Source organism: Asparagus officinalis, chromosome 4, assembly GCF_001876935.1.
Source record: "Asparagus officinalis chromosome 4, Aspof.V1, whole genome shotgun sequence".
Lineage (NCBI taxonomy): Eukaryota > Viridiplantae > Streptophyta > Magnoliopsida > Asparagales > Asparagaceae > Asparagus > Asparagus officinalis.
In genome coordinates this window covers 24,442,774-24,464,125 of record NC_033797.1, presented here as the reverse complement: position 1 = coordinate 24,464,125, position 21,352 = coordinate 24,442,774, and the positions used below count along the sequence as shown (strand labels likewise).

General features: G+C 35.5%; 3 protein-coding genes across 3 annotated transcripts; all 3 read right to left on the bottom strand.

Annotated features, from left to right (window-relative positions):
• On the bottom strand, window positions 141–497 carry LOC109838364. The gene has a single exon (XM_020406815.1). It carries the CDS (start codon window positions 495–497, stop codon window positions 141–143), a length of 357 nt encoding a protein of 118 aa, XP_020262404.1.
• Window positions 1,041–4,477, bottom strand: LOC109836977 (NADH dehydrogenase [ubiquinone] iron-sulfur protein 6, mitochondrial-like). The gene is made up of 3 exons (XM_020405042.1): window positions 4,320–4,477; window positions 1,430–1,514; window positions 1,041–1,319 (listed from the first exon to the last, which is right to left on the bottom strand). Exons 1-3 carry the CDS (start codon window positions 4,431–4,433, stop codon window positions 1,207–1,209), a joined length of 312 nt encoding a protein of 103 aa, XP_020260631.1. The 5' UTR covers window positions 4,434–4,477; the 3' UTR covers window positions 1,041–1,206.
• LOC109836976 (DEAD-box ATP-dependent RNA helicase 5) lies at window positions 9,584–19,712 on the bottom strand. The gene is given in 12 exon segments (XM_020405041.1): window positions 9,584–10,015; window positions 10,642–10,734; window positions 10,823–11,052; window positions 11,140–11,246; window positions 12,580–12,647; window positions 12,793–12,849; window positions 12,915–13,000; window positions 13,492–13,570; window positions 15,498–15,578; window positions 17,087–17,194; window positions 18,007–18,131; window positions 19,120–19,712. Coding segments are annotated over 12 exon segments (1,668 nt in total). The 5' UTR covers window positions 19,661–19,712; the 3' UTR covers window positions 9,584–9,922.

Here is a 21,352-nt window from a genome sequence, read left to right as displayed (position 1 = left end):
GCCTCTAAAATAATTGTAGGTTCATGAAAATGCCCAGTATACATACCTTGCCAGGCGGTTGGAGCTACGGCCTCTAAAATAATTGTAGGTTCATGAAAATGCCCAGTATACATACCTTGCCAGGCGGTTGGATAGTTCTTCTATATCCAGTGCATGCAGTTGATGCTCCCAAGCATACCAGGAAAACCTCGTTGTGAACCTTCCTCGAGCAGGCGTGCAACGTCTTCATTAGTCGGTGAACGAAGGTATTCCTCCCCAAAGATGTTGATAATCGATCGAACGAACCTCTTCACGCTCTCAAGCGACGTACTTTTACCGATCCGAACGTAGTCGTCAACGGCGTCAGCGGATGCTCCATATGCGAGCATCCGCATAGCTGCAGTAATCTTTTGAAGGTTAGATAGTCCCAACTGTCCAGCACCATTCCTCTTTTGGACGAAGTACTTGTCATGTTCGACGACAGCGTCGTGGATTCGAAGGAATAACGAACGCGTCATTCTGAATCTTCGACGAAAATAATAAAGAGGATATGTTGGTGCGTCAGTGCCCAACCTCGAAGACCGCGAGCTACCTCGAAGACCGTGAGCGTTCCCTCGAATTCCGTAGATTACCTCGAAGACCGTGAGCGTTCCCTCGAAGACCATAGATTACCTCGAAGACCGCAGTAATCTTTTCGAAGACCGTGTGCGCTCCCTCGAAGGCTGTATCCAACGGTTAGAAAGTTAATAAAAGAGGTTTAAATATAATTGAAATTAATGGGTAAAAAAATTAAAATAGAAGAGGGGTTTTTATGATATTATTGGAGCTCCTAACTAGGAGCTTGTTGGAGCTCCATAAAATAAGGAGATGCTCCCAAGACTTATTTTTATAATTTTTTATACTAAAATGCTTGAGAACTCTTGAGAGCTTGCTGACTAGGACTCCTAACTGGGAGCTTGCTGGACTTGCTCTCAGATGGTATGCATATAAACAGAATAAAGAGGGGATAGCTGCAAAATGATGTGCTAGGAACTTCTAGTTTGTAAATAATACTTTCAATATTTTGATCAACAATTTTTCTGTTATTATTAGTTATTCATGAAACATACTATCAATACATCAAATGAGAGGAGTTTACATAACCACAACAAAGTTGCACAGTTTTCATCCTGATGGCTGCAGGAATACAAACTTAAACACACGCATGAAACATAACAATTCTCATTCTTAGTGATGATGGTCATGCTGGACATAACGAAGCCCACAGTATTTGCAGATAGCAGGGTCCTTCAAATCAAGGCATATGAACTCAATCGGATGGCCCAAGGCAGGATTAATGTCTGCAGTTAAAAATGAACAGAATAACATTAAATTTAAAAAAATAAATACGAAAAATAAATATTACAAAAAAAAAAGATGAGATCATTCAAGATAGAAATGGGCAAGTTACCTCCTTCACAAGACACAATCCGCCCTTCAACTTTTATTGGTGGAACTTCATTGATCAACTCCATTGGAGACTTCTTACTCGTGTCCTGCATTGAAAAGGATTATATCCATTACGCACTTGGTATTTGTTTGTTCACCTTCACCCGCATGCAACTTGACAATCTAGATTCAGTCACAACGTAAAACACAATAAAGTTCACTTTACCAGAAACGTTATTACTATATAAGGTTATGCATAATTACAGAAATATATGGACCTTCTCGGTTCTCCTTTCCAAGATCCAGAAACTGACCCAAACTTTGGATGCCAGGCTACAGCCTTAATTACGAAAATAGAGAAAGGACCAAGGTCTTCCTTTCCTTAACTTTCCTTTTATTTCCTTCAATAAACTAAAGATCCTTTCCCGGATATCTGAGTTTTATTTTTTCCCTTGTTGATCCCAACATTGATGCAAGTTTACGATTTAGTTACTTGTGATTGAAAGTTGTCAATCACTTTTCAAACAATTCAGATTTTAACTGCACATTATCACAACATCAACAACAACAGTCACGAAATTGTAGTCTGTAATTATCTTCGGAACCACCATTACAAAAATTATCGTGGAAGTTTAATGGAACCAGACTTTGGCTGAAGTTAGATTTAGTCTCATTTAGACATCAGATGCTATCCAAAACAACTCTTGTTGACTGGAGACAGGAAAGGACTTCCAAGTCAAAAATTAAGAGAGAAGCTCGATAAGGTTTACTTAAGTCTCGATCCAGCCTCATATACTTGGTTTCTGTTGGGAGTATAGACTGGCTGGTCCAAATATTGGGATGTACATTACGGTAACAGGTTACCCAAACTTGTTATTCTTTTTATATCTTAAAGAAGATTCAATTGAAACTGGAAAAAAAAAAAGAAACCTTATTTGATATAGTTTCAAGTTCCCGAAATGTGGACACTGTACCGATTTGAATAATTTCATTTATTATCTGAGTAAAGGGACATTACCAAAGTGAATGATGGGAAATGGCATAGCAAAAAAAATTATGGTCAGGTATGCCTTTTCAGAATCATTTTTAGATATCAAAACAGAGAGTAACTGAAATTAGATGTACAAGAGTTGGAAGCTCAAGAAAAATTCTCTCTTTAAGATTTAGGAAATAAAAAATGTATTGAACAAGCAAACATTTCTTAGATGCTTTTTTTTGGCTACTAATTATGAAGATAGGTAATGTTCTAACTAGGGCCGTAATCAATCAATCTTGTTTATATTACAGGACATATATTTATGAGAATAGTTGTTGGGTGGAAACATCAAAAAACTTATATTAATTTGAAAGTTCATAATGAGAATGAAACAATGTAAATTAAAAAGGCAAAAAAGAGGCAAGGCAAAGGAGGTAAGGCTGATATTTCCTCCAACTAGCTTACTCATTTCAAGACGAGGTCATCATGAGGGAGTAGCTATTGGATGGATGTATCAAAATACTTCTACTAAATTGAAATTTAATAATGTGAATGCAGCAATGTAAATTAACAAGAAAAAAGGGAGGAGGTAAGGATGATCTTGCCACCAAGCAGATGATTCATTTCAGGATGGGTCATCAATTCATTTTCGTTGATTGATCTAATGTCCCCTACTGAGTTTCATGCCGGCTGTTACCTATCTGAAACAACCCCACTCCTTTATCTAGGATATAATAGGAAATCGAGCACAATAACCATATGAAGTTGAGGTAGCTTTAGTTGTTTATGAATGGGAGAAGTAATTGATATGTTTTGTGCATGATCAAGAGAAACCATTAAGTGCACTAGATAGGATATCTCAACAGGATCGTAGTTTAGGGAACCCCATCGTCGAATTGACATCTCAACAGGTGATATAAACAACAAATTAATTGATTGCCCAGGAACATACAACCGAAAGTTCTTAACCTGAAAACACAGGGGAAAAGTAAATTTGATCGATAAGATAAATAGCAGGCGAAAGGCTCTTGAAAAAACAGTACAACAGGTTAATATTCTCTCTGTTAAATCATAAATATATCGTTGTTTTGGAGTTTATTAAAAGCCCCGCCCGCGTCAACATCTCGGATTAAATTTATGCGGCAGCTCCTACCATGAATTCTTAAGGGGGTGTTTGTTTCAAATCCTATAATTTTAGGATATGGATTTCACCATGGGATTTGAAATCCATAGGTGTTTTGTTATGAGTTGGGATTTCTAAAATGTTGTTTGTTTCATTAATATTTTGGGATTTGGAATACTACAATTTGTAATATTTTGTTTGTTTCAAGCCCAAATTGTAGCATTACCAAATACAAAAATTTTGTAATATGATGAATATGATATCTTGGTGAGGTTAACTCCCATAAAAAGATAAAATTGAGATTTGTCAAATCCTCTCCAATTGAGAGGTAAGCGCACCATTTATGGGATTTGTCAAAATCCTCTCTAATTGAGAGGATTCGACAAATTCTAAAAATTGGGCACTTTTTGCACTTTTGGGATTCAACATTCTAAAAGTTTTCTTAAAACAAACAACATATATGGAATCCCAAAATACAAAAAAAACTCATTGTTTGATCCCAAAACTTATAATCCATAACAAATGTAATTTTGGTGAAACAAACACCCTCTAAATAGACGGGGATGTTTTAGCTCCCAGAGTAAGGTGGGAAGGAAAATAAAGCGGTGACGAATTCGCGATCTCTCTTTAACTTCCTTCGAAATGTCAAGAATTTTTATTGGTCTACGCGAAACCACACCATTAACTGGCTTTTATATAGGAACGATTCAATACAGACTAAAAGAAACAGAATCGGTCTGCAGTGATTCGATAAGAAACTAGCCCCACTTCAATCGACCAAACCCTAAATCTGAGAAGAGATGAAGGGCTTACCTGCATCCATTTGGCGGTGTGGCTGCTGACGAGAGAATTGAAAGCCCTAATGTTTCCAGGGCCACGGAGGGAATCTAGGGTTCTGAGAAGGCTCGTCACTCTTCGGGACGCCATGGCCGTCGCTCTGACCTTGTTGCTTTTTTATTATTTGCCTTGTTGCTTTGTTCTGAGCCTGAGATGTAGGGCTGTCCATCCGGGCCGGCCCGGCCCGGCCCGGCCCGGAAAACCGGGCCCGGGCCGGGCAAAATCCAAGCCCGGACTCGGGCCCGGGCCTGAGCGGGCCGGACACCGGGCCGGCCCGGTTTGATTTTTTTAGAAATTTTTTTTGTTTTTTTTTTAAATTTTAACAAAACCATAAACCATAAATTATTATAAAAAATGTCATAAATTTAATTAATAGCTTGAAATGAAATGACATAAATTACAAGTACAAAAAATGATAAAAATAACTTCTTTATTAATAATCGGTAAATCCTTTACAAATCCTTTACAAGTATAAATTTATTTCGAAATTCGTCGCATCACAATATATGAGTACATCCCAACTAGGTTGGCACCTACTCACCCATATCACTATCATTTGCAACTTTTTTCGAAATAATTTAATTCAAATTTAAAGCTAAGAAAAGAAAATTACAATTTTATGAATATTATCTAATCATTATATCTATCTGCTAGTCCCAACTCTTCAAATTTATCTTCAATCATAGCAATCCGTTCGATGCCTTGTGTTCGCTTCTCGTATCTCCACCAATCCTGTAAGCACATCACCGCTTGTACAGTATACGGATCTAAGCATGTCCTGTGGTCGTCGATCAAACGTCCTGCTGTGCTGAAAGCGGATTCCGAGGCTACAGTCGAAACCTGCACTGATAGTAAGTCACGAACCATGGTGGAAAGTATAGGATATGAAACTGATCCATATACTTTCCACCATTGCAAAATATCTAAAGCATTTCCTTGACATCTAACTAAAGAAGCAGAAAAATATTCATCTATTTCAGAAACATCTAATCCTGATGAAGTTCCAGATCCACCAGTTAGTTCAGCTACCATTGCATACCTATCAAAACTTACACTTTTACCTCGACCTGTGCTCGAAGCTGAAGGTGCCGAAGCTGAAGACTGTTGTGTAGCTACACCATATCTAGCTGCATACTCATCATATAAGGTTTGAAAATAATTTCTAATAGCTAAATAATGAGTAGTAGCAGTAAGGGTGGATCCATCATCTAAGTCTATAATCTGTCCACCATACAATGATTGTAACAAACTTCGAAGGCCAATTTCCTTCAAGCATGGATCAATAAGAACACCAATACCAAAAATATGAGGAATAGGCCTAAAATACTTATTAAATTTACTCTCCATTTCAAAAATTATACTTCCAAAAATATCATCCATACGATATTTTGTAAAATTTTTTTGAATATTTAAAATTTGTAAAGCAGCTAAAGTAATAGTTGGATAATAACAACCAGATAATAACATAGTAGCATCATAAAAAACTTGTAACATCTCATTTAATTTACATATAACTGTCCATTCATCTTCAGTTATTCCATAAGCACTACCAGAGCTAGAACTAGAAGCATAAAAATTTATAAAATCATTTATAATTTCTTTATATTCTATTGCTACAGATAACATTGCATAGGTGGAATTCCACCTATGGTCAACATCTTTTGGAATTAGTCTAGGCTTATAATTTTTTCTTTTACAACATTGTTTCCATCTTTTAATTCTCATTTCAGAAGCATTATGCATATTAGTAACTGTTCTAACTTTTTCTATCATGGGTTTAATTTCAGAAAATGCACTTTGAACAATTAAATTTAAAATATGACAGATACATCTAACATGAAAAAGCTCACCATGACATGGCAATGACAAAGTTATTTTCAGAAAATCAACAGCTACATTATTATTACTTGCATTATCTAGTGAAAGAGTAAATATTCTTTGATCAATTTCTAGTTTCATAAGTTCTTCAACAATTAAATTTGCAACATTAATACCAGTGTGTGACTCTTCAATTGCAATAAAAGAAACAACTCTTTTAAACATTTTCCAACTTTCATCAATCCAGTGTGCTGTTATACATAAATAACCAGTTTGCACTCTAGATGACCAAATATCAGAAGTTAAAGAAAATTTGCAGTTTAAATTTTTAAAATAAGAAATTATTTTTCCCTGTTCCTCAACATAATATTTTAAAATATCACGTTGACAGGTTTGACGAGAAAATTTTGTAAATGCAGGATAAAAACCATCTCTAAATAAATCTTCAAATTCATCATCTTCTACTAATTTAAAAGGAAGGTTTTTAAGAACAATAAACCTGATTACGCATTTCCGGGCTCGGGCAGCGTCATAATTCCAACTGCCGAGGGTACCTGAAGAGGATGATTGGGAAAGCATAGACTGCCGGATATCACCTTGTAGATTTTGGCCTTTGTTGTGTTTTTCAATATGCCGTTTGAGATGGTTGGTGCCGCTCTTATGATGAGCTTTGAATATCTGGCCGCACAACGCACATTTCGCATTCTGAGAGATGATCCTACCGTGTTCATCCTTGGTGACGTCTATCTTCTCAAAAAAATTCCATACATCAGACCTCGGCCTTTTTGGAGCTCTTGGTGCCGTAGATTCGTCGCCACCAGATTCAGGATTAACACCGGTAGGATGAGGAGTTGTTGTAGGAGGACTCATCTCTGGATCGGTAGGAGTTGCATGTTGCTCTTCATAATCAGACCCAGAAGCCATTTGTTGGAAGTATTAGAAAATACAAAAGATTATAGGATAGTATATTAGTATGAGATAGTATAAGATTGTATAAGAGAGTAGTAGAGAGCACCCCTACTGAGATGAAAGGCTTTTTATTTTTATTTTTTATTTTTATGTTTATTTTTATTTTTTTTATGGTGTCGCTGAACGACAGTCAGACAAGGTATTGTTTTACTAACATAACACTTAAATATTTTAATTTATAAAAAAAATATTTTAAATTGTAAAAATAGTAAATTAATATTTTTGTTAATTTTCATTGGACATCACCCCTACTGAGATGAAAGGCTTTTTATTTTTATTTTTTATTTTTATGTTTATTTTTATTTTTTTTATGGTGTCGCTGAACGACAGTCAGACAAGGTATTGTTTTACTAACATAACACTTAAATATTTTAATTTATAAAAAAAATATTTTAAATTGTAAAAATAGTAAATTAATATTTTTGTTAATTTTCATTGGACATATTTAGGAAATTGTTTTAACAACTAATAAAATGTGTCACTTTTTAACTTAGTATATTAAGTACTATACTTTCTTATAACTTAATATATTAAATTGTTACTTTTTACAATTTAGAATATTTAAGTGTAAAAGTGATAAAATAATAGGGTATTTAAGTGTTAATTTTTTACAACTTAGGATATTAAAGTGTTATTTTTTATATCTAAAGGTATTAAAATACTACTTTTACAATTTAGGATATTTAATGTTTGGTTTGGTAGGAGAGAATGAAAACGCATGAGAGGGATAAAAATAAGATTTGCCTTTGGTAGGGAGTTTTTAGAGGGGGAGGTAGAGAGGGGAGGGGACGGGATGGGAGGGAAGGACAACACAAAATGAACTAAAAAGCTAAATTGACAAGAATTCCTCTTAATTGAAAGGATACAAGAGAAGAGAGAAAATAAACCGTAAAAGCATGCATCTATCCTTCCTTCCCCTTCAACTAATGCCCTGTTTGGATGGAGGGTAGAGAGGGGGAGGGGAAGAGAAATGAGGCTTTCACCTTGTTTGGGAGTTTTTTTAAGGAGGGTAGAGAGGAGGAAGGAAGGGGAAAGGATGGTAAAATTGCTTGGTTTTCTTTCCCCCCCGATTTGGGCGGTAGAGGAGGGTAAAGGAGGGTAAATGGGTGTAATGACATTCTTACCCCCATCAAAATAAATAAAAGGGTTGATGTGTTATTAGTATAAAGTCATTTATGTAAATTTACATATATTTACTTCCTTTCACCTTCATTCACCTTACTCAACTCCCAAACAACATATTACAATTCTCTTCCCTTCCCTTCCCTTCCCTTCCCTTCCCGTTGTTTACCTTTCCTTCCCTTCCCTTAGGGCCTGTTTGGATTCGTAGGGGGTGAAGGGAAGTTAAGGGAAACTGAGTGAAGGGAAGGGAAGGGAAAGGAAGGGAAGGGAAGGGAATTCCCTTCCCCTTGGTTACACCCCAATTTGGGGGGTAACAATTTTTATACTATTAGGGGGTGAACCAAGGTGAATGGAGGTGAATTAACTTCATCTCCTAAGTGTTCCCAAACAAGGTGAATGGAGGTGAATGGTTCCCCTAACTTCCCTTCACCCTCATTCCCCTCAATCCAAACAAGCCCTAAGTAAACTCCCAAACACACCATTAGTAAACTCCCAAACACACGGTAAATATAAAGGTTTAAAAAATTGTCTATCCCTCCCCGGCTCCACCTCATTATATCTTCCATCACCTCACCTTCTCTCCTCAAACCCCTTACCAAACTAAGCTCTGGTGAAGGTTAGGAAACAATAGAACATTTAAGTGCCTTTAGCGCAACCCCTTGCTACAGGGACCCAAAATATGGGACCAATAAAGGGGACAAGTGAGGTGTCCCCCTCCTATTGGATAATGAGTTGGCCATTATTAATGATGGCCAACTCATTGTCCAATAGGAGGGGGACACACCTCACTTGTCCCCCCTATTGGTCCCATATTTTGGGCCCTTGGAGAATTTTTCCTCTTATTATAAAGAGGCCACGCAGCAATGGCACGTGGTGCAAATACGCATAAAGGTTAGGAGCAGGTGATATTGTAGACCTGATAAGAAGAAAGTACAAATTTACAGTTACAACCACGTAAATGGATAAATTGCCAAAAGACTCCTAGCATGAAAAGCCATCATCACTGTTTATTAACGTTCAGGTTCAATTTCTTCCCTCCGCTCATACGAACAATAGAGAACCAAGAGGAATAATTTTAGGAAAATATAAGGTGGCGTACTCTTATCCAACTAAATAAAAGACGAGAGTATTAGTCGAGAAATCCCTAAAAATAATGATCACTGCTCAATTATATACTAAACAGAGTACAAAAATAATAAGCCAATATGTATCAAATAATAAATAAATCCCATTAAATTCCAATTACTTTTCCACTTTTGCAAGTTGCAACATACACTTCGTGGATTTCTAGCTTTTCTGCCCTCATATGTCAGAAGAGAGTATATGCAACATCAACAATAGCGCAAAAAATCTTCATAATTTATGACAATCTTGAATTCATTACAATCTGTGTTTCTTGCACAAAACATATAACTAGATAGGAACCCATAATACTAATGGCTACATAACTAAAAAATTTCAAAAGAATAGACCATCTGCTTCATCTATATACCTTACATCTCAACAGCTTCTTGACAGTTGAGTCATATAAAATTAAATACCTACCCAAAATCTAGTATAAATATTTGGATAAAACAGTCACCTACAACCCCAAACGCTTCGGGGCAATGATCGGATCCCATTCAAATTCCACATGTTCTTCATAGCCGGGCCCAAAAACATTAGGACACTTACTCGTCATCTGAATCAGCAAAAGTGATCTTCGTCGACTTTGGAGCATCAGCTGTAATCTCTTTGAAATGGGCTCCATATAGCTTGGATTCCTGCAAGGAACACAATTTAGCAGATTACTCAACATAAACAAGGATAAATGTCAAATAGAAAGCAAGACTTTGAGTACCAACTTCAGCAAATATCAGATCTGCTTTTAATTTGCCTCCAAATCAAGATCGATGTACCCTATGCATGGGATTTAATCACCATCACTCGTTTATGTTGGGAGGTTTTTATTGGACAAAATTTGCATTTAAGTTCTAGCAAAAAATGACTTCAGAATATGAGCTACAGATTCTCTCATCATGCTACCAGAAGTTCACTTGTGCCCAAGACGTGCAAAGGTATTTTCAAAATCACAGAAGAGAATGTCTTATTAAATAGGTCACTTTCTTGAACTGAAGATCGATATTAAAGGAATAAACTTCAATCTATGTACACTACTGAGTTTCAACTCAATGGAAGAAATAAAAGTTTATGTTTTAGCATTGATACTACTAGAGGCACCTATGTGAATAAGGTACAGACTAAAGATCTTTTTGAGCTTTGACCCATACCAGAGCTGTCACAATTTTATTAGGTAGTCGCTACGTACATGGTTTATATCTCAACAGATTTTACAATCAATATTTTTGCTAAAAGACAGGCTCATATGATATTTATATAAAATTTGTACCTTTTTCTTCACATGGGTACCAAATTTAGTAAGGGATGCAGGAATAACCTGCCCAGCTTCTCGGAGAACATTCACGAGTTCTCCAGCAAGACCCTAGATTGAAAGAAAGATCACATGAGAAAAAAAAATTTCCGTGACTATAATTTACATAGTAAAACATAAGTCCATACATATGCAGTACCTTATTTTCCTGCATGAAGAAGGTGTGTGCAACTCCCTTCTTACCAGCACGTCCTGTTCTCCCAATCCTATGCACATAATCCTCAGTAGTTAGAGGAAAACTGTAGTTGATAACCACTTCGACATCGGGTATATCCAATCCTCGAGAAGCTACATCAGTGGCAATCATCAAAGGACATTTTCCTTCCTTGAACAATGAGAGAGCCTTTGTCCTGTCATGTTGGGCTTTATCTCAACAGTTTATTGTGGTGAAAATTAGCATGAAGTTGGTTTTCAGCAACATGACATAATGGAAAATTTAGTTTGATTGGTTAAAACTGACAATGGAAATTTAGGATAAATTCTGATGTGTATACCTTTTCTGAAGCATATTCTCAACACGAGCAGCTTCCCTCTTGTACAGGACAAAAACCAGGACTCTGTTCCTGCTCCAGACCCATGAAAATGTAAAGTAGATCAGCACAGTATGATGACGATAGCATAACAAAATGCATAAATTTATGTTTTCACATTTTAAGTCTACATCACCATCAAATATTTGGTGGAGGCCGTCAGATAATATTAGAGCAATTGTAATAAAATTTTCCTCTCCAGTAATTCTTATGGTTAGATCAGGTTACATATGAGCCACATGAAAGATATGTATACACTATACGACACGTGATATAGGTACTGCTAATCAAGTTTGCATACGAAGGAAGGGGATTCAGGCACAAAGCTTCCATCGCTGAAAGCAACTTGTCTAATGAGGTGAGTCATCATCATCATCAAAATAATAGTAATAGTGGTAACTTGTCTAATAATAATAGCAAACAAATATTTTGTTGTTTCTTTAATTTGTTGTTCAACTCCCTTGGGCAGCCATATGGCCCACCAAATTCCCCCCCCCCCCCCAAAAAAAAAAAAGGAAAAAACAAAAAACAAGTTCATCACTATTCTAGTCCTATATTTATGCTGACACTTTTAAGCGAAGTGTGGTGTTAGATATTCTGATAGCCACATGCTCAAAACATATTAATGGCCCTGATGGGGTTAGGCTATACCCTACTTTAGAACATCATTATATTCTAGGTTCCCCTCTGATTTGATACTTTTTAGGATAAGTATTGCTGAAACTTCTGCGAATAACCTACTCGAAGATGGACAAAAGTATTTGCCTAAAGTACCTTTCTCAATGTTCTCTGGCAAAAAGAGACATTTATAACTCTCCAAACTAGGATTTGGACATAAGATACTTCGCAACAACTTAAAGGGTGTATTCTCCTTCTAAATAAGCTGAAGTAACAACATGAGTCATGGTCACTACAGGAAGGCTTTACTTTTTTTGGTTCAGACCGTTAGTCAACAGTTACTCTCTTCCTCTTTACCAACTTTAACTTTTAACCTATGCATGCAATTGGAGAACATTTGAAAAATCAATTTCCCACATAATCAATACCATTGAATGATAATATAACTAATTTTAATTTACTGATTTAGTTTGAACATGTTAGCCATCCATCAAATCCCAGTTAGCATATTCTAGTCCCTCCAGCTGAAAGGCCAAAAGGCCCAAACCTATTTGTCTACTACCAACTGGGTTTGACTTCATAAGATTCCATTGCCTTGACCACTAGAATGGTGCCTTTATGGTGAACACGATGTATATAATGCACAATGATTCCTTGAACTTAGAACATGACAAAGTTTTATTACAAATGCGAGGAATATTCATATAAATCCTAATTGTGAAACAGGAAAATACACTGCAGTGCCTACCTTTGAGATTGGTGATATTTTTCAAGCAACGCAACTAAACGCGAATCTCGTGATCGGTCATCCAAGACCTAAAATGGGAGAGATATTTGAACAAAAGTTGCACAAAGTAAGCAGTAGTGTATAGAAACTTATAAAATATTTCTTCATAAGAAATAGCCTTCTTTTCTTCAATCTCTTTTAAGTTCACTTCCAGTTGATCATATAGAGACATACCTCTACTATTTGCATCACATCATGATTAGCTGCAAGATCCTCTGATCCCACAACAACCTATAATAAACAGTCATAATGTAAAATACATAAAGTTGAAGGTTAAACAAAACAAAGACACAAACCTTAACAGGGTTTGGATCCATAAATTCTTGGGCTAACTGATGAACAGCTAGAGGCCAAGTTGCACTGAACATAACCATCTGACGAACTGCACAAATATAACAAATTATAAGCTCAAATGACACTCAACTTTGCATACAGTAAATAAGTACTCAAATACTGCAACGCCTTTTAAAGTGATATGAGGTCAACAGGGAGAAAATTAAGGAAGAAGGAAAATAAAGCATGTACACAGAAAGCTAGTCACCAGGTCCCTGGAATGGATAGCTCTTTGAACCATCAGTCTAACTTAATGTGAGAGAATAATGATGCTTGAAACTGGAAATAAATATGCATGCAAACATGAATAAGAATAAACTTTGTTTTCCAATAAAGATGTAAATGAGGGACTTCTAATTTTTAAGCACCACCTTCGGTGACCTTACGTATCCAGTTTACAAAGAAAACAGTAGCGCAAACTTATACTAGCCATGTTAATTAAATTATGACCAATTAAAGCTCAGCAACCAAAAACATTTTTTCAAACCCGCGATAGCATGCGTAATAACTTGCATTTGACAAATAATAGCTTCTACAAACCAGAGGATGTTTGGCTCAGTATGGAGCGAACTTCAGGTTCAAATCCCATGTCAAGCATTCGATCTGCTTCATCAAGAATCTACAGATGAGTATAAGTTATAAGTTTAGTGTTTAGTACAACTGCAGAAAGTAACAATAAACAAATTATTGTGCTTCAGCAGCATGGATAAGCAATAAACAAAATGCATGCCTGAGAAACAAATACAAAGGATGATGTAGTACTCAGGTTTTTCTTCATTATAGACTACAAATTAGTAAAAAAAAATTTCACCGGTTACAATAATCTAATCATCATTTGGATATATACACATCTTTTGATTGAGGAAAATAAAAAATTCACCATTACATCATTTAGTAACTTTGACATAAGCAGACATGATGCGGAAATATAGTATTTCTGATATATACATACAAAGGATACCAGGTTTCACCATGTACTGGAATCAACATTATTTGTATTATCTGGAGTCAAACTTTCAGATATAGTATGATAACTGGAAGAAACTATCAAGACTCCTAATCCACTTGGAAAGTAATTCAGTAAATAAAAGAACATATTCTAACAACTAGATAAAAATTTCTAGCCACTGAACTATGAAGAGAAACTCACCATACTAGAACAGATCCGCATAGAAGATCGAACATGTTAGTCTAAAATTTTCAATGACCTGAAGCACAAATGGATCAGTGTCTTACATTATGTCATTAGAAGGTAACACACTTTCTATTGTTCCTAGGTAGATTCAATCACTCAAGCTACTATCATGATATCATCAACTACTTTTGATAATTATTGAAGCAATCTTCAAGCCAATTGTTTCTCCCATCTTCAAGTGAATTGTTGCCAAATAATCTGCCACCATAGTCTGAGTAAATCTATCCACTTCATGGTGACATCCTTTTAAAGTCGATACAATCGATAATGGAATATGACTATATGAGAAATGAAAGCTTCAAATGCTCCCTATCCCAGAACTCATCTTATTGTCATCTCCATTCATATGCCATGCCCACTAATGAACCTGCCCAAAAAGGTTTTGTGATTCAGATGCAACTCCTAGATGCTTCCAGTGAAATTTAAAGCTTCTCTGTGGGTTAATGATGTCATGGGTTCAACATATTCACACAACCAGAAGAATACTCATTAGCTTTCATATCAGATTGTCAAGATCCTATACTGGAGAAAGGGATGAGGATTCCTCGAGATACATGCAGCATGCTAAGGGCGAGATTTACACTGAGGGAAAATGAATTAATGTAGCTAAAGTTTAGTTAGGGTTCTATTTAGTAATTAGAATTAATTTCTCGTCTCAAGGTTTATTTGCAAACTTAATCTTAGGCTAGTTAGAGTAGCTCGCTCACATTTCATGGGTCCAAGATCAACTTGGCACTGCTGTAGCTGTTCATATAAACATAATGGTGTAACCAGTAAAATCTTACATTATCAGATTAGATATTATTAGAGATTAGGTTGTATTCATTTTGGTTTGATGCTCTCGTTTAAATATAAAGCCTTTCAAGGCTTAAATCAATGACATAAAAAAGCACAGAGATGACTTGAGTCAGTTTACTAGGGGTAAGGTCTCACTTTCTCTCTTTCCTGTTTCGTCTCCTTTCTTTTCACCTTCTCCTAAACTGTCTTAAAGACCGTGATTGAAGTGTAGTTTTAAGTATATCCTAGGCAGCCTTTCTTGAAAAAAATCAAGAAGTAAAATTAACAATATGAATGATTTCTAAGCCCAAAAATTGTTTCCCATCAACGCATGGAATGTGTATATTTCAAAATATAAAAAAATGTGAAGGATGTTGTCATTAAATCTATATTTGCTTATCCCTGGATGCTAGCTTTGCTATTAAAAAAAACAAGGTTATAAGAGATAAAAGATGGAAGATCTGAGTCAGGAAAGTATTGCCAATAAAAATATGGAAACATATGCAGGCCTCTGAAATCACATTAAGCTATTGTTGGGGATCAATGAGCATACTGAAGAACAAAAATCACTCACCACAAAAGACACATCTTTCAAACGGCAAATGCCCATTTCAATAAGATCCTTCATTCGTCCAGGGGTCCCAATAACTATGTCCTGAGAAGAGCAAGAGAACAAATGACATCAGAGGAAGTAAGAATTTATTTCAGCTGCAAAAACCTATAATCATTTATCGCACTCATATCACAACAAATAGATATTATCTATACAAATATACAATCATAGATATATTAAGCATAAAGTGCTGCAATGATCATAGGTCGTTCAATGGTTGTGTGTGTGTGTGTGTGTCTATATACAGTTATAGATATAAAACCATAAAAAAGAATATGCCGCCTAAATTTTAAGAGCCAAACTTGACCACAGCAGGGTTAAGAAGGGATGGGAAATTATTCTTTGTATAGAACATTCAGTTCTAACCCTGAAGAGGTAACACTGTATATAGGTAAGCTGCTAAAAGGAACATACCTAAGGGTTCTAAACTTGAACAATCGATTAAATATCTGTGTTGCAAAATAGGAAATATTAAAGCCACATAGTTCCTGAGCTTGTAAGTTGTAACCCAAACTTTATTTTGGAATGATTTCAACAAATTGTAAATAATCCATCATATAGGATAGTCAGTTCAAACCCCATAGCAAAGTGCAATGGCCCACTAGCACGTGGGGGGCCCTACTTACAATGTACCATCCCCCACCTAATTCAACAACATAAAGAAACAAAAAATATTAGATAGCCATTCCAGGATTATAAGAACACATTGACACATTTTTTAAATCATGTGAAGGTTAATGTAGATCAGACAAAAATGCAAAAGAATGTTACGTTGAATCTGAGACCTTTTCTGCAGAAATCAACCCAAAATGACATGTCTAACGTTTCAGCATAACGTTTTTACAACCAAAGTCGAGGAACTTGCAACATAACAAAGAACCCATGAACAGTAAGTCATGGCAAAGAATCGATCCTCTAAATATATCTTACAAATTTTAAGACAATTATTATTTATATTTTACATATTAGTTATAGGACTCTACAAGTTCACGTTATGATGCATTTGGTTGATAAAAAGCATAAGTTAGTTAATCCAGTACAGACAAATATTTATAAAATGTATAAAGGAGGGAGTACTTTATATTTAAATAAGCAGTTCAGTTCATAGATAAAAATGAATAATGAGCTCATTCTTATGGCTTTTTAACAATAAGAGTAACACTTGGGAGTCAATGCTAATCTATTGACTATTTTACCACTCCATCCTTCACAAGTACTAAAGTTAACAAAAGTGCTACCAATGAGATTGACAAATAAAGAAGTATGCAACCAAAGTTTACAGATTTTGGTTTAGTTGAAAAGTAGCATGAATTTCTTAATAGTTTGTGTGAGCCTTAAACATCATCCAAAATCGACCAGAGGGAGTACTTGATAGTTTATGGTTAAACTTGCCATAGCTATTGACAGACTGAAGCTTTCATACAATGATCAAATGGGAGAATGAGAATATGCACAAATTTAAAGTGAAGGGATAATAAGATGCAATTATCTTAGAAATTAATGAAGGAGCACCAACAACGAATGCAGGATAACATTCATAGGTATCTTACAACTCCTGACTTCAGAGCAGATATCTGCGGCTCCTTTTTGGTCCCACCATACAAACAAACTGATTTGATGCCACAAGGAGACCCAGCATCACATAAGACATCTGCAATCTGTCATCAAAGTGAACTTCATATCAGAAACGTATACCAGTTTAAAGCAAACTCTATGAATGAAGGAATAACAATTACAGGATTTATGTGAAAAGAAATGTGTCGCTTCCGATCAAATCATTATTCCAGGATTACATACAAATCACTTATATTGAAATAAACCGTTATATAAAAATGAATATTCACCCAGGAATAAGTAAAGGATTGGGACCTAGGCTATTGCCTGTAGCATTGAATGTAGCATTGAAGTAAACCAGATTGTACTATAACCTCTGTATTGTATAATATGGATAGACTTGACGTGTAAACAAGAGCCCTATCATCCAAAACCCCACATTGATTTGGAATATTTGGTGTAAGAGCACATTCTAATTGACTCCAGCACCAAAGCTTATACCAATTTATTTTAACAAAAAACTTATATCAGTCTTAACTGGCAGATGCATGCTTTTAAACATTCATCCAGCATGGCTTTATGGGTATACATTGTCTTAGCCTGCTCATGTGGTATTTCACACAGGTGAAAATATGGAGCTATTTGAACATACTCCAAGTTGTCCATCCAACCCAGAGACTTCTAAACTAGTTTTGTGGAGATTAAACATGTGAAATATTTGCACATAGCCATAAAACATATCTACGACAACTTAGTGCTCTATTCAACATAGGGAGGCCATTATATTCATACTTCAACTACGGGATGCTTGTTTAAATTTCTGCATCCTTTTCTAGTTGCCACATAAAGAAGTATTAAACACCCCCGCTTTTCCATGTAGGAACAAAAATATTCAACCGAAAATGATTAGACGTACCTGCTGAGCTAACTCTCTTGTAGGTGATAGTACCAGGCAACGTGGAACTGCTTTCTTTGATGTTTTTTTGTCATCTTTCTGCAAGATATGCACGAGGGCCGGAACACCAAATGCTAGAGTCTTGCCTATAATACATACATTAACTATGAGTAACATAGAAGGAAATACTTGGTTTGAATGTATGTGTGCTTTGCATACAAAAAGAAACAACATGGTCGGCTGTGAACTAAATGACATAGTTTACTACTATCATCGCTGCAACACAAAGAACCAGAACTGGAGAACTGGATAGAAACATTATAACATAACATAGAAACAACCACCTACTACTATTGAGAGACAAGTTTCAAGGCTATGGGTTAAATGATAGTAGTTCCCATATGTCTATATATGAAAAGATCAATATTCTCACTACTTTTAAGTACTACAACATGAGCTATGACGCATAGCAAGAAATTGACAATAGGGCAGTCAATTAGAAGACATCCAAAACCCCAGTAAGAAGACAGCTGTCTTACTCTAATTTCAGGGGGGGGGAAGACATATTATCAGCTGGAAATACTGAACTAAGTCAAAAGCTAAAATTTTGAACAAATTTCAGATCAAAAAAATAACCAATTGTAGAAAAAATTAACAAAACACATTGTCAAAACAATTTATGCTTCGTTTGGGAGTTTACCAAGGGAAGGAACAGAAAGTTAAAATAATAAAAAGGAAAGGTAGGGAATGAAAGTTAAAATATAAAATGTTGTTTGGGAGTTTAGTAAATAAGGGAAAACGGAAGTAAGTTTAAGTTCCAATAAAGAGGAGAGAAGTGAAGTGAATATATACAAAGTTATATAAATATCCTTACATATTGGATGAGAGTATATTTTAGCCATTGATTTTAATGTCATAAGAATATAATTGTCCTATCACATTCTAAAATTTTACATGGTTTCCATTCCATCCTCTACCCCCAATTGGAGGGGAGGAAAATGGAAGAAAATTTAATCTTCCATTCCATCCTCTATCCCCTAAAAAAAACTCCCAAACAAGGTAAAATTAAAATTTCACTTTTAACTTTCATTCATTAAACTCCATCCAAACGAGATGTAAGACCATCAATTTTACCTGACCCCGTTGCCGCAATGCCGATCAAATCCCGACCATTAAGCAAAAAGGGCCAAGAATTCGCCTGAATCGGCGACGGCTTGCTGAAATTCTTGCAGCAAGCGAGAACCTCAGCCGAAAGACCCGAATCCGAGAATGAATCCAAAGCTTTGTACTTGGAATCCTTAGTATCTTTTCCGGTCACCACCACTCCCTTCACTCCTTCAACACCATTAATCCCCTCTTCTTCTGCGCCACTCAAATCCTTCTCTTTCTTCTTCTTCTTCTTCTTTTTCTCGGAGTCTTCCGAGGGTTCAAGCTCCGATTCAGTAGATTCTCTCTTCTTCTTATTCTTCTTAGATTTTGATTCTTCGTTAGCTGTAGAATCTAGGGTAAGGGTTTGGTCAGCGGCGGGCTCGCCGTTGACTGATTCCTCGTTGTTTTTGCGCTTCTTCTTCTTCTCTTTCTTTGATTTCTTATCGTGATTCTTCTCGTTGGTTGGGATCTCGAGGTCGTCTGCTTCGTCGCGATGCGCCATGGATACTTCGAGATTTCTGCCCATCGAAGGAGGCGAAGCAGAGACGACGAGGTAAGAGAGAGAGAAAGGTGTATATTTCTAGGGTTTTAGAGTGATAAAACTTTTGTTAATAAGCCCAACCTGAAATAGGTTATTTCATATAGCACCGTCTTAGGAGCTTCATTTTTTTTTCTTTTTCTTTTTTCCCCCTTCTTTTTGCCTTTTCCGCTTGCACCCTCCAAATCGTAGTTACTTTTAAAATTAGCATTATTTACACTTAGATATCCAAAGTTTAACTCATTTTTTTACTTTGATACCTTAAGGGGTTTTTTCCCCAAAGAATATTTCAGGCTGAAGTGGATTAGCTTTGACACCCTAAAATTTTCTTGTGCACAAAAAATTCCCAATGTTCATTTTTGAGGTATCAAAGTTTTTTTTTTTTTTTTTTGTTAAACTTCGAGATTAAAGTTAAAGTTTGTTGGACTTTAGAGTATTTTTTGGGTAAGAGAAACTTTGAGGTACCAAGTTACTTTTAGAGTTTTTGGGCAACAATAGCTACGGAGTATTATAGTTAAAAATGGAATAAACTTTAGAGTATTTAGCTCAAATAACCATTAGAATTACTATCTAATCATGGCAATTGTTGTTATAGCTTCTATATTATAGACATTTTCTCCTCCACAAACTTTTAGGAAGTAATTGAACTATTTTATTAAAATGATTATTTTTCTCATAAATAATTAAAGGGTTTTCTATTATTAGTCCCCTAAATCTTCAATGTTTTTAAATTAGTCCTCCAGGTCTTCTTATTTTGAAACTAGTACCCTAAAATGCGTAAGAGATTTGAAATTATCCCTAAATCTTTTCACCCTGGTGCTAAATAGAAAGACAAATTAAAAGGACTTAAAAGATTTGGGTTAGGGGTGAACATAGTTCGGTTCAAACTGAACAAACCGATCGAACCGGCAGAAAATTAACAGTTCGGTTAGATTTTTATTAGAGTTTGGTTCGGGTTGGGTTGAAGTTTTTTCAACTCGACCCATTATAGTTCATATAGAGTTACTTCTCTGCAGCTTGATATTTTTTACACGCGACCTGATAGCGATAAAATACCCCAAGAATAGTGTCCTCTCCAATTCTAGGGTTTTTCATTATCTCTAGATCTCTATCCCTCTTTATTACATATTTTGCTTCTTCTACCTTGGACCACTCCACTTTGGAGGTAAGAAACTTAAACCATAATTTTGATTCTAACATATTTCGGATTTTTCTCCTCGATTGATATATTTTTGGATCAGACTTTTCTTTGGATCAGACTTATAATTTTATAGAAACTATACCCAACATCCAAGTTATTATATATTTTTTATTTACTTTGTCTATTAGATTGAGATCACTTTAATTTTATATGTAAGTTTTCACTAAAAAAATGTATATAATCTTTGGTAGGAATAAGATTTTGATTTCTACATCTAATATTCAGTAGCATTTAATAGTTTATGAATTTCAATAAATTAAAATGTAAGAGACTTCTTTCTTTATTAATAGATTATAGGTGAAATTGAATTTGGACATAACATTTTTTTCCTAAGTAAAAACCGAACAAACCGACCAGACCCGACCCGAACCGACTTAAAAATATTAAGATATGGAGATATCGAGAACTCATTTCAAAATATTTAAAGATTTTTTATTTTTTTATTTTTTATTTTTTTATTTGGGGGGGGGGGGGGGGGG

Coding starts and splice junctions, on each gene's coding strand:
- LOC109838364 (XM_020406815.1), bottom strand. CDS start 497: ATGACGCGTTCGTTATTCCTTCGAATCCACGACGCTGTCGTCGAACAT.
- LOC109836977 (XM_020405042.1), bottom strand. CDS start 4,433: ATGGCGTCCCGAAGAGTGACGAGCCTTCTCAGAACCCTAGATTCCCTC. Junction 1,515..4,319: donor ACACCGCCAAATGGATGCAG/GTAAGCCCTTCA, acceptor TTTTCAATGCAG/GACACGAGTAAGAAGTCTCC. Junction 1,320..1,429: donor GATTGTGTCTTGTGAAGGAG/GTAACTTGCCCA, acceptor TTTTAACTGCAG/ACATTAATCCTGCCTTGGGC.